At 32.4% G+C, this 14,557-nt stretch overlaps 1 protein-coding gene across 2 annotated transcripts in view; it reads left to right on the plus strand.

Annotated features, from left to right (window-relative positions):
• Positions 1 to 14,557, plus strand: part of SHOC2 (SHOC2 leucine rich repeat scaffold protein) — a 95,622-nt gene that overhangs the window by 72,653 nt on the left and 8,412 nt on the right. For both annotated transcript variants that reach the window (XM_004428078.3, XM_087432575.1), the window contains exons 4-5: positions 11,096 to 11,226; positions 13,015 to 13,203. In XM_004428078.3, the coding sequence (XP_004428135.1) occupies positions 11,096 to 11,226; positions 13,015 to 13,203 (320 nt within the window). The remainder of the gene's footprint in view (positions 1 to 11,095; positions 11,227 to 13,014; positions 13,204 to 14,557) is intronic.

Consider the following 14,557-nt stretch of genomic DNA (forward strand, 5'->3'; position numbering starts at 1 on the left):
AGAGAAGAGATGTCTTGAAGTGCAAAATGTGTTTCGGAGATTTAGCCAAACTACAGAAAGCTGAATTGTGCTTACTGTGATATGCTCTATATTTATATAGTCTTGTTTATTTTTCTAAATGCCCATAAATTTATACAAACAGTAAAGGGAATTTTTAAAATTTTGGACATCTTTTTAGTTATTGGTGTGGTATAAGGATACTGTAATGTTCACTTAGAAAAATTACATCTGTACATATTTATATAATTTCAATGATGAATATTTACAAGATTCTATTACTAAATCATATGAGGCCTATGATGATGTTATCTTTCTCCAGAAAGATTTTTGTTTGCCTCTGTCAGGTGCCTAGGGGACCACTTTAATCCATCCATATTCTAAGGCTTGAGATTTTTCTGGTCCCCCAGGTGATTCAAAGGCAGGCTGCAGACTAATTGGAGGGCTGTTTTACTTCCAGTTCACCCTTAGTACTAGAGTGAAGCCTTGTAGGGTCCCAGATGATATCAATTACTAGTCTCCCTACCCTTGGCAGGCTCTGGATTTTGACTCTTGGCAGATACATGCCTTAGCCTTTCAGCCTTGTCTTCTAGTTAGGGAAGCACTCTCCGGACAAAATCCTTTTCAGTGTTTTGCTTGTTTCTGGGTTCACAACTGGTTTCTGGCCTGGTAATTAGTCATTATCTTGTTTGCTCTCTGATTTTTGTTTTAGAAGGGCTTTTAGTTTTTTTCAATGGGAATGTTTGCTTGAATTACCTAGTCTAAAATTACTTCAGAAGCAATTGTTAAGGAATTTTTTAATAAGTTATAATAGACTGTCTTAGGTTACATGACAACTTTCTTTACAGAAAGCAGACTGCGACTTCTTCAGGATACGATAGCTAGCCATTAGAACCTATGTCTTCTTGATTCTTGGCCAGAACTCTTTATATCACATTACTATTTGTAGTGGCAAGAGACTAAGTATTCTAGTTAACTACTTATCTGGATTAGATTCATCTCTGAAGGGTAAGATGGTCTACAACACATAATGAATTTTTCTATTACTAGTCATAGTAAATATTCTACCAAATTTCCTATATAAATAAAGGAATCAGATTTCTGGTTCAATAGGGACCGAACACAATTATTTCTTGCTTTTTTCTCTTTTTAAAATCTATTGAAATGGCCAAGGTGAACAAAGAGAAAGTGACCCTAGAAGAAAAAGAGCATAGAAAAGATATATACTGCATCTATAAAACATGATCAGGCTGATACAAAAAGGAAACAAAGAATACACTTCTTAGAAATATCTTTATTAAATAAAATTTAATGGAAAATACTTGTATAATACAATGAACACATCCAAAGACCAAAATAGTGATGTGAGGGACAGGTGGGATAAGTCCCCTAAAATCTAGAACAAAAGACAGAAAGATACAAAATAAGTGAAAAAGAGTCATGGGAGACAGGACTAGAAGTTCTAGAAAGAGAATAGAGATAATACAATGAAGAAACTAATAAAATATAATTTTATAATGTTTTCCTGAACTTGACGAAAACCCAGGTAGTAGATTGAAAGTGCTTACTAAGAAGAAATAATGAAGAAAGATACCTTCTGGTAGAAGTTTTGAAAATTAGACTTTGAATAAATAATGTATTCACATATAATGTTATAAAACCTGTCTCTGTCTAGTTTCAGTTTCAGGGTAATACTGGCCACATATTATAAGTTGGGAAGTGTTTCCTTCTCTTGGATTTTTGGAACAGTTTGTATATAATTGGCAATATTTCTTCCTTTAATATTTGGTAAAATTCATCAGTGAAGCCACCTGGATCTGGACTTTTCTTTGTAGGGAGGTTTTTAAAAACAATTTCAATTTCTTTAATAGATATAGGGCTATTTAGGTTATTTCCTTCTTAAGCAAACTTAGTCATTTGTGTCTTTCAAATAATATGTCCATTTCATTTAAGTTTTCACGTTTAATAGGCATAAAATTGTTCATAATATCCCTTAGTATTTTAATATCTATAGAGTCTCCAGTAATACCACTTCTCTCATTCCTGATATTGGTAACTTGTATCTTCTCTTTTTTGCTAGTCGGTCTGGTTAGAGGTTTATCGATTTTATTGTCTCAGAATTTTAGTGATTTTTCTCTATTGTTTCTCTGGTTTTTATTTCGTTGATTTCATTTTGACCTTTATTATTTCCTTTCATCTGCTTGCTTTGAGTTTTATTTGTTCTTTTTCTAGTTTCTTATGGTGGAAGCTTGAGGTCCCTTTACGTATTGCTTTAGCAGCATCCCACAAATTCTGATATGTTGTGCTTGCCTTTTTATTTTGTTCAAAATGCTTTCTAATTTACCTTTTTGTTTATTCTGTGATCTATGGTTTATTTAGAAGTGTGTTATTTAGTTCTCAATAGTTGACAATTTTTCAGGTGTGTTTTTGTTTTTGATTTTTAATTTAATTCCATTGTGGTCAAAACATACTTTGTGTGACTTGAATCATTTAAATTTATTGAGACTTATTTTATGGCTCAGTATATGGTCTATCTTGGTAAGTATTCCATGTGCAACTGAATGTATTTCACTTTTGTTGAGAGGAGTGACATAGATGAGGCAATCAGTGAATTTATTCTTTCTGTCCTTTTTTGTCTCTTTTACTCCTAATTTTTGTTACATTGCCAGGATATGTAATGTTTGTGGTATATCTTGTTATGCTAATCTCTATTTTTGTTTTAGCCTTAATTTTCATCCATGGTTCTGTTGCAGTAGTTCCTCCAGTCATCTCTTGGTTGGCTGAAGTCAGTCTTTTAATAGTTTTCTCAGAAATGGTTCATGAACAGTAATTCCCTAGTTCTTGTGTGTTTGTAATTTTTTTACTTGAAGAACAATTTGGATGAATATAAAAATCATTGGGTCCAACTTCTTTTCCTTGAGTATCTTAGTAGATATGGAATTGAATGTATAAAAATATGAGACCAGTCCAACTTTTTCCCATTGTAAGTGACTTAATCTTTTGCCTGGCCACCCAAAGGGTTATTTCTTTATTTCTGAAGTTCAAGAACTTTATTATATTTCTCAGTGTTGATCTTTCAGGGTCCATTTCCCTGGGATACTCTGAGCCAATCAACATATAGGTTTAATTTTTATTTCAGAATAGTTTGCTTGAATTAGATATTGACATATTTAGTTTGTGTTATATGTTCTTACTTTGAAATATATGTCTGCAAGTTTGCTTATTTTGAACAGCCAACTAATTGGAACAATAAGAGAGAAAAGAAAGAACAGTGCATAATCTTAATATCACTTTTCAGTCACATAAAAGCACTTTAAAAAAGCAACTTCTTTTATAAAATTAAAGTCTTGCTCAGTCTTAAAAGAAAAATAAAGGTTGTTTACTGCAAATCAGACAGGGGAACCAAAATTAAAGATGTTTGAAATGTTGTAAAGTTATGTTCTTATCCCTCTCATTGTATCCAAGTGTATTTGTTAGGACATTATAGATGCTAGACACTTGATTGTTCCTTGAGCATATCAGGCAAGGTCTAGCCTCAGGGCCTTTGTGCTTCTCAGTCTCTCTACTTAAAACTTTTCTCCTTAATATCCACATAATTTCTTGTACTGTTTCAGCTGATCAGATGAATATATAGGGCATGGTCATCAATCAGCCCTGTTCTTACTCTCAAATAGTTTAACAATATTTTGTTATTTAATATTTTATGCATATATCTGTATCTCTGTCTTGTTAAATAACAATCAAAGTGGGGATGTAGTTAAAATACTAAAATGAATAGTCCTGGCAAACAGAGAAAGCATACCTGGTGGATGATAATATCTTCCAGTTAGTAGGATTAGGATCCTTTGGATTCACTTCCTCTGACAAAGGGTAACTTCTCCATGTATCCTTCTTTCTTCCAGCTTTCTTAATTTTACATTTCTTTCTTCTATCAGAAGTAATTCTTCTGTATTTTAAGTGTGTTTATTAATATGAAAACATTTGAGTTCATTATTAATCTCTTGTAAAGTTGTTAGCTCAGAATAACACACGTGCCTCACTTCTAGCACATTCTACATGATCAGATTACAAGTATGTATTAGAAATCAATGAGAACTGAAACATTAACAATAAGAAAAATTTAAATAACTTATTTTTTATGTGCTTTGATAGTTGTCAGCAAATAAAGTATAGCTGTTATTCCAAGTAATGGCAAAGTGAATAAGTCATGTTCACTGAAATTTTTTATAATATTGTCATTTATCTTATACCATGTTTATTAAAATAGTTCTTTTGCCTTTCTCCATCCCCCTCATACCCAGTATTTTGATTTTATAGCAAAGGTTGAGATTTGGTGAGAAATTTGAACATTTGGGTCTTAGTCTGTTACAGATCTCAACAGTTTTAATTGACCTTTGAGATTCTCTCTCATTTATTGGAGAAGCGCAATTCACCAAAAACAGTTAGTGGCAAACTTAATTGCAATATAGTTCTTCTGATACTTTTCCTCTTTTTTCCTAGTCTATCTCTTGAAAAGTATAACCTAAAATGAAAAACGAACAAAGAGAACATCACCTATCCTGTAGAGTTGATGCTAGTCCTGCAGCAGCTGCCCTACTCTCTTTTCCTTGGACTAAAGAATCTTACCCTAAACTCACAATTGAAAATCAAGTCTTCCAGCTATCACCTCACAATCACTTTTCCAAAAATCACTTTATTTCCTTGCATTTTATTTTTTCTTTTAAGTAGACCGAGATTTTTTTACCCCTTTCTTTATTTAACGTGGCTACTCCTAGAGTTGTTATCACTCCTTGGCAGGAATCACTGCCATTTACTTCCAGGCTGAGCGGTGCCAGGATCACTGACAGCTCATAGGATGTGGAGAAGAGGCAGAAGGAAATGGGGAGGGGACAGCTGGTTGCAGTTGAGTGAGAGAGTGCTTAAAAACATATTTATAGTTTCTCTGATTTAACCATTAGTCTGCTCTATTGAAGAATAAAAAGTGTGTTATCTTTCATATAAATATTTTCTAATTCAAGAATCAGCTTTGAACTAAAGAAAATATTAAGCTTCGTTACAACAGTCATTTTATTTCAGACTACGAAGTTGGTATCTTAAAGCCTTCTGAGATCTCTGGTGGTTTTATGAAATTGGCAGGGGCTGGGGGTGTCTGAAGTAGGAAAAAATGTTTTACTTTCTATTTCTTCTCAAAATGAGATAATGAGAGAAGTATATGACAAGACCTTGCCTTCAAGGCTGGAATACAGAACAATTCACAGAGGTCTTTTTGTTGTGCTGGGCTTTGAAGAAATGTCACGGTAATTATGGTTATATCAACAAGTAGACTTTTACTAATTAGGTTTTAGGTAATTAGGGTGCAGCTTACATATAACAACTTCACTAGTTTTCTTTTTAATGGTCGCATTCTTTTAGGTTTTTGACGTTTAAGAATTTTTGTATTGCTTGCTTTTCAGTTTGCTTTCAGTTTTTCAGTTTAATGTTTCTGGAAAAAAAAAATGTACCTTTGACATTATTTCATTGTTAGAACTGTGTCTTTTCTACTGATTTTTTGCTACTTTTTAAAAATAAGATTATATTTATTTGAGTTAGAGTCATAACTCAAAAGTTATGCTGAATTAACCTAAAGATGCTGATTATATTTGCTGAAATTGAAAGCATCTAATTTTAATTCATAGCCACTTGATGTTGCCGTATTTTAAAAATCTGACAGCATAAGAAAGCAAGCTGTCAAAGCGGAGCACAGAACAACTTAACGGTCGAAGTTAAGCACTTAAAAGCTAAATGCCAATGATTGGCAGTGATCAGCCTACATTTATACACAGAAGCTCAGCAACATTGATTTTATTTCTTAGTTGCAATGGCTTGACATTAAAGCAACCTATGGCTTGATTTTTAGGTTGCAGTTTAATTTGTGGTTAAAACCACACATTGAAAGAGGTTAGAGTTGAAACCACTGCAGGGAGTGAATCACAGTAAATGCCACACTTCTGATTTCACGTTTTTTTCTGGCATGAGAGACTTTTGATATTCTATCCTGAATTTTTTTCACCTGTTTTATTTTGCTGTGAGTAAAGAATTTTGGCAAAATGTGGATGACTCTTTGAACATACCGTGCTTCACAAAGTGATGAGGCCTTTTCAAATGTGAGTTTCTTCATCAGAATAGCATATTCTCATAGATTATATTTTTTAAGGTTCAGCCTCTTCTCCCTACCAAAAAAAGAAAAAAAGAGAAAAATAAAAAGTTTAGGAAAATTGAAGGTACCATTTTTGTTTAAATAACTACTAATTTTGGTACTAGATAGTCATGTGGCAATTGGACTACATCATTTTCATTTTGTAATTTTTAAATTCTAGAAACCTCTTCTGATTTTAAAAGTGAGAAACTTAAGAGTTATTTTAATTTCGAAAGAGCAGTTTCAGGAGTCTGATTCTATTTACTGGTCTTCTGGGTTGATAAGCATTTAGAATTTGGTTACCATACTAATCCTTGTTTCCAGAGAAAGCTTTTAGGTTTCAGTGAGAATTAAAAATGGTTAAAATACTGTATTCATCTACTATTCTACTGTAAATAGTGATTGAGTGAGGCATGTCAGTTGATGGAACAAAATTATGGGGACTTTCCACTATTAACAAGCCCTTTCCTCTTCTGGCAGATTTCAAAGACCTCTTGGTGAATGCTTTAGCCATTTTATTACAGTGAAACAGCTTTCTTCCATAAGGAAAGCAGTGGTATGAAGGAGACAAAGGGATGGTCTTATTTATTTCCAATTCTTTTTTAAGGTTGACGGCCTCTTTTATCTTCAACTTTGTACAGCAAATTAAAATTTTATCAGAAGATTTTGAAGTTCTTTATAGTCAGACGTTATCACTGCTTGTAGGAAAATTTCTACCTTTGCCAGCTTTAGCTGTAGCTATAGTGGCCATGGGCATCGAATAGGCAAGGGGTAAAATATTGATACCTTCCCTCCCTCTCCATTTTAAAGGATGTGAGTAAAGGGACACTGTCTTTCACTTTTAGTGGGAATGAAACCGATATGGCCTTGTGGTACTATCTATCAAGATTTAAAATATCTATATTTTCTGATACATCAGAAATATTTTCACGTGTACACAAAGATATACATATAGGGATGTTCATTACAGAATTCCTTTTCAAAGATTAGAAACAAGCCATCATTTGGGGAATGATTAAGTAATAGTACATACATATCATAGAATACTTTATAATGGCTAAATAAAATGAGGTGTGTCTGTATTTACTCACAAGAAAATATTTCCATGAGCTGTTATATAGAGGAAAAGCATATAGAATGGTCCCATTTATATAAAAACAAACATAAAAAAATCCCTATATTTCTGTATTTGTAAGTAAATACTTAGAGAAAGGTCTCAATAGGTATGTATTAGACTACAAACTATGGTTATCTGGAGAAGAAAGTAAGATGCGTTCATTTATTTTGTAATTAAAAAACTGGTGGGGTGGGAGGCATGCAGAGAGTTAAAATTGTTAGTTCCTGCTTTCTGGCTGATATGGGCTGCTTAGAAGTTGGGTATCCCAGGAAAAATTATTGTAAATATTTGTAGAAGAATTAATTTGTATTCAGATAGACCAGGCAAGTCTGATATATATTTTTAAATCATGTCCAGTAAAGCCTATGTTTCATAGACATGCAATTTTATAAAATGAGAATGAGTCAAAGAAAAGAGATTTTTATTAGCTTTTCATATAATTTTAAGTTTTTGCATCTTGTTCCTATTGGAAAGGAGGACAGTAGTGAAATGTTTTAGCTTCTGTATTATTAAGAAAGTATGAATGAATGCCTGCTCCAAATTCTATGGAGAGGTAGAAATACATAACAAGGTCCCTCACTTAAAGGGTTCTCTGTCTATTGGGGGAGGTAACTAATCCATGAAACAACTAACATAAGACCAAATATAAATAAATGCCAATTTATGGTGAAAACAATATGCTACCATGAGTTCAGTTTACAGGGAGATCAATAAGATCTTGATAAAATGGCCAGGGAAAACTTCATGAACAAATATGTTGGACTCAGTATGGAATAAAAATACATTCCATGAGCACAACAGCATGGATAGTCAAACAGCATGGAGGTAAGAACGAACGTATCATGCTTCTGTGTCAAGAGAGAACAAGCTAACTGGAGCAAAGTCAATGAAGATCGTGAAGAACGATTACTTGATAAGGAGCCAACTGAGTTTGATTGTAGCTCTGACACTAACTAGTTGGTGACTTTGACAAGCTGGTGACTTATGCTGCAGTCCATGCTGATTACTCTCAGATGGCTCTTATTGCTGCTTCTTGGGTATCGTTCTTATCTTTTTTTTTTTTTTTTTTAAATCAGAATGACTACCTAAAAACCATGCTCTGTTTTTCCACAATTTAGCTCGTATCCTCACTTTATGGAGAAGATGAGCCTCCCGATGTAAAGTGTCCAAACATCTTACCTCTACATTAGTGTAAAACATCTCCATAATGTAAAATATTCATTTAAAAAAAAGAATGGTAGAAAGATATTATAATTTTTAAAATTAAAATGACTTTAGAATTATAGTTTTTTCTTTATCAAAAGGATGGTTTTAAATTACAAAACTACAGAAAATTAGGAAAAATATACACAAATTCAAAGAAAAAATTTTAATCTTCCATAATGCTACCATGCAGAGATAACAGTTTCGATGTGTTTTCTTTCACTCTTTTTGCATCCATGTGTTTTTTTACATTGTTAAGATCATACACAATGCATGATTTTATTTTGCTTTTTTCACTTACCATCATAACTTAAAGTCTTTTACATCTTAAAATTTTTTGTAACATAATTTTAATAGGTACAGAATGTAGCAGAATATCGACATCGTAGAAGAAAATCATGTTTTGGACATCTGTTATGCATCAGTCACTGTTCTAAGTATCTTACACACATTGTATTTAACCCTTAGAGCAACCCTGTCAGGTATTTGACATTATCCCCACTTTATGGATAAGAAAATAGACTCATTTAAATAACTTGCCCAGGGTTGCGTATATAATATAAAATCCTTTATTTTTTCTATTATACTGTGATGCTTCCAATTTAAATAATTATTCATCTGTTCTTCAAAGTATAGGTTGTCCCCATTTTTTGCTATTAGGAATATGACTATAATTAACTTAGTTATAAAGTAGATTCTTTTGTTTTTTGACAGCTCAACTTTTAAGTAACATTTGTATCATAGTCAATGAAATAGTGCAGTGATAGCAATAATAAACATTATTCTTGCTTTTATTTCTAATCTCTAAATTCTCTGGTGCTTTGGAAAGTCATCCAATCCTCTGCTTGTGTTTTTTTTCCTTGAAAATTGACACATCTCACAAGAGTGCCATCAGAAAGACACTAGTGAAGCATTCTTAGTTAATTTAAAAAGCACTTTAATAACAATATTAACTTGTCTTTGCTAAGTGGTAGTTTTTATTGTTGCTTTTGTATTCAGTTTTCTGCCTATTGGAATCTTACTTAATCAGCACCAGCAAACTCTCTTGGCCCAGTTTCCAAACATTATTATAAGAAAGTAATGTAAATGACCATAACATAACTCAGGAATAGTTCTGATTATGGGAATTGAAATCATTGCTAAGTTTTTCTGCATTGTAGTTGGCTAGATTTATGATATAGAATTATCAGAGTATTTTCATTATCAATGACTGATTCTTACCTTGAAAATCTAAAGGGTAAAAATTAGCTCCGATTAGTCATTTCTTATAACTTCAATCAACTGATTTCTTCAGCAGGAGGGAAAGATGTCAGATGAGTGATAACTAGATGAGGGTATGAGGCATAATGACTGTCCTCCAGGCTTAACTTACGCTGTAGGCTGATATATGTTTTATGTAAGTATTGTAGTAATGTTGCATCTAAGAAAGAAAGTTATTTGTACAATTTTTTGAAAAATGGTCAAAGCAAAAAGAAAGAAAGAAAGAAACATCAGCAAATTGCTGAAAGTTGAAAGGCATCAAAATATTTTCTCCAAAAAGGTAGCTGTGACATAGGCATATACTTCTATAATTTCTAACATGGGTAGTACTGTATAATTTTTTTTTTTTTTTTTAACACCAGAGGCTACATTTGACATTTTAACCTGGCTCATCTAAAAATGTTATAGCAACAGTTGTAATTTGAAGTCAGAAAAGGAATTAACCAGCTATGGCAAAGAAATACATTGAACTAAATTCTTAGTATAGTTGCCTTTTTTGTGTGTGTGTGTGTCAAAATGAACTTATTTTCTAATGTATATTGTCTGGGAAATTAAATTTGGTTTAAACCTTTTATGATAGCAGATATCATCGTATTCATTCATGTAGCTTGCCATGTATTGACAATAAAACTAGAAAATGCCTATTTTTCTGCCTTGCCTTTTTGCATATTCAGTAGTGGCTAGTTTGTGCTCAAGCTGCATATGCTTAGATGATAAGAGAGGCTATAACTTTCACTTTGCTTGTAATTTAAAAAAATTTTTTATTATTTTGAGAAATTTTTTTACCATGAGGTCAACTTTTCAGAGAAATTTCGGAATGTTTATATTTAAACTCATGGAAAATATCAGACCATTCTGATCTCACAAAATAATTGTGCATCTTATATTTTAAATAATACCATTTTAGAAATCTGGAAATTTCTTTTTCAAAATTACATGTATATTTTTATATGTAATCACGTGTTCTGTGTTGGATCATCATCACATAGATACAAATGGGATAACTATTGTAAATTTAAAATATACACTACTTTGATGTTATTCAATTAGGCCTTATCTAAAGGTTATTTTGTTATTAAAGTATGCCAATACTTTCTAATAATTCATTTTAAAAATTGACATAGCTGTGTATTTCATTATTTCTCTAAGACAAGTGGGCACAAAAGTGGTTTCAATTTCATCCTAATTGGTAGAGTGTAGTGTGTAGTTCCTTGGTACTAGAAGTTAAGGATCTTGTTGAAATGGTACTTCACAGTAATTCATAAATATCTCGTTGATAGCCTGGGACAGTGACAGGCTCATCAGATTTTTGAAAAAATAAATTGCTTTTTTTGTGTTCACAGGAAACCTGTCCAGTTTAAGTCGTCTTGGTCTGAGATATAACAGACTGTCAGCAATACCCAGATCACTGGCAAAATGCAGTGCACTTGAAGAATTAAATTTAGAGAACAATAACATTTCTACTTTACCAGAGGTAAGAAGTGGATTAAGGTAAACTCTTGAAACAAGTCTACCAGTTAATGAAGGAAAAACTGGTGAGTCTTTACAGCTGGGTAAATAATTTGATGATTGAGATTGCTTAAATAATGAGTATGCTATGGACATATAGCCACCACTAAGATAAAAATTCCAAAGAAGAAAGAGTAGGTGTGATTATAGGAACATTTTCATTTTTTTTCTTTTTTAACGTGCAGAAGGGAGAAACCAAGGTGGAAAATCAGTGTGCTACATTCTCCTTTAGCACCATGTAAATCTTCTTCCTGTTGTTTTGGAAACTGGCAGTAAAAGCTATTGAGGAAAAGTTGTATGGCTGGTTTTAAAACTCAACTACTCCACCCAGTTCAGTTATTAAAACAGGTACTGTAGAAAGATGATAAATGAAAAGATTGAACTACATAGAAGGCACTATTTGTTATCAAGATTAATATTAGCTGCAACACTCCTGTGATCCAAATTATTACCCTGCTTATACAATAATATTTAAGCCTCTTGAGCATACACCAGTTACCAAAAGCAGTTATTTTTTAACACATTATTTTTAATTTGGGTTTTGTTATTTCTATTAGAAAAAATATTTTCACTTATTTTGCTTAGAGATTAATTAGGCAAGATGCAATACTCTTTTTTTTCACATTTATCTTTTCTCAACTTTATTTTTTCACTTGTGCCTTTCTTTCTTTTGCTACTTACTATTTTAGCATGCCCAACAACTTGTATGTTTGCTTATGGTTATTCAAGCATAATATCTTATTATAGTATTCTAACAAATAAAAGAATGGAATTGTAGACTAACAGATTGATTGAGCTTTGCAAAGTCTTTTTTGTAACAATTAAAAATGTCTTATGTAAGTGGCCCTATTATGTTTAGACTATTGCTAGTTTTCCTGTGTGTCTGCGTGTGTGCCTGTTCTATATAATTTATTATTGATTATATACAGTTATTTATTATTTTCTTTTTCCTATCTGTGTGCCTTATTTCTCTAGATAGGGTTCAGTCTTCTTAATGGCAGAGACTCTTTCATAATACCTAGACACCTAGCACTGTGGTTACATGGTGGGAGGCTGAAGTAAGGGGATATGTGGTTATGTGCTAAGTAAATACTTGTTTGATGGATGCATATTCCGTCAAAAATTTTACTGTATGGAAAAGCAATGTATTGCACAATATCAGGAAGTAGTATCATCTTCTAAATTTAATATTCCTAAAAGGAAGCATTAAATTACTGAATAAAAGCTTACTCTGTGGCAGGCATTATGTTAATCTTAATAATAATTTAGAGGTAGTTACTTAACAAAGACCTAGATAGGAATGGTCACACAGCAAGTGGCACTGCCAGGACTCAGGCACAGGACTGTCTGATACCCAAGTTTCTGCTCTGTAGAGGTGTCAAATTGGCCACTCATGACACACCTCTTACCCACAGACATATTTTTTTATTTTTCACTCTATAGAGTTTTTTAAATCAGTTGAAGCCAAAGAATAAAAATCAGGAGATTTCATATAAGTAAATGAATTTCCTATTTCTTATAAAATCTGGAAATCTGACTACATTGGCTCTACATCCCTCCAAGGCAGCAATTAGCTAGAGTTGAGAAGTGACTGTCCCTCTAGATGAGGCATCACAAAACCGGCCCAAGCAGTCTCTGTCATTTGTTACCTGCAAGGCCCTTTGAGGCATTTGTGTTTGGGACTTCTGCTCTGTCCTCTACAGAATAAGTCTTGTTACAGTTCTGATTCTTATATTTATTTCATTTTTTACAGAGTCTTTTATCAAGTCTTGTGAAACTGAATAGTTTGACCTTAGCTAGAAATTGCTTCCAGTTGTATCCAGTAGGTGGGCCATCTCAGTTTTCCACCATCTATTCCCTCAACATGGAACACAATCGAATCAATAAAATCCCGTTTGGAATTTTCTCCAGAGCAAAAGTATTAAGTAAGCTAAATATGAAGGTAAGCTTCTGTTTGTATTGGAGGAAAAAAAGCTACTATTACTAGTACTTCTAATATTTATGTTTTCTCTATCAGTGTGGAGAATGGGTACTTATTTCTTGTTAATGGGGTCTAAACTGATAATATGGATACTTCAGGGTAATTTTTATTAGATAACAAATATCTTAGAACTGTGCATACCCCTAGCAATTTGTCCTAAAGACATAATTATGGATGTTCATAAAAGCATACTTGTAGGGATATTTATTGCAGAGCTTTCTATTTAATTGGTACCAACTTATTAATAGAGACTGGTTTTTAAAAGTACTATATCTTCAATGGAATACTATGAATCCAGTAAAAGTAATACTCTAGTTTAGAAGAATATTAAATACCACTTGAAATATTCTCAATTTATTAAGTAGAAAAAAGTTAAAGCATGGAAGACTGTCTTTCCACCCATAGTTTTTAAAAGCTGTTTTTAAAGTACTTAATTATGTATTAATTAAATATCTATAGATTTATATGCATACATATAACCAGTGTTTACCACAATATAATGTTTATATTTGCATATGAGAATTAATTATGGGTGATCTTTAGTTCTTCTCTGTATTCTCAACAGTGAATGAGTTTCACATTTGTAATAAAGAAAAAGAAGTTTATTACAAAAGGAGGAAAGAAATGAAAAATGACTTGTTCAGTGATTTAATTTGTAGTGAACAAACTTTAGGCCCAGAGGTGATAAGTAAATTGTTCCACGTAGCTAATTTCATGGCTGAGGTAAGAATCCAGGAAACTTAGATTTCCAGCTTCCAGGTATAGTGTTTTTTCTATAGTATCATACTACGTCCATTTGTCTTTGGCGAACCATCTCAACATAATTGTGGTTCTTTAAATTACAGTCTAAATGTACAGTTTCTTGATTCTGTCTAGACTTGTTCATAGACATATGTGTCTTTTATGATAATTCTTTAGAAGAATATAATAAGTGAAGTAGTGGAAATTCAAGATAATCTTATAATCTTAAACAAGTTATGAAATTCATTGTTAATTCATGGTTAATCATTACCATTTAACAGTGGTAATGGCATTAATTCTGAATATTCAGTTTGTAATAGGAGGCTTAGAACAGAGCAGTTGAAGTGTTCATTAGTTTTTGCATTTGGTTATACATTTTTATGGATATGATGTTATTGTAAATATGTTAGGCTTGCTGTTTTCAGTGAAATAATAAAACTTTGCATAGGATTTTACCTTAATTTTTCTTCAAAATAATGACAGGGCCTGGCCCAGTGGCGTAGTGGTTAAGTTCGTGTGCTCCGCTTCAGTTGCCCCGGGTTTGCAGGTTCAGATCCTGGCACAGACCTGCACA

This window comes from Ceratotherium simum, chromosome 6 (assembly GCF_057802395.1).
Source record: "Ceratotherium simum simum isolate JZ-2026a chromosome 6, ASM5780239v1, whole genome shotgun sequence".
NCBI classification, from domain to species: Eukaryota; Metazoa; Chordata; class Mammalia; order Perissodactyla; family Rhinocerotidae; genus Ceratotherium; species Ceratotherium simum.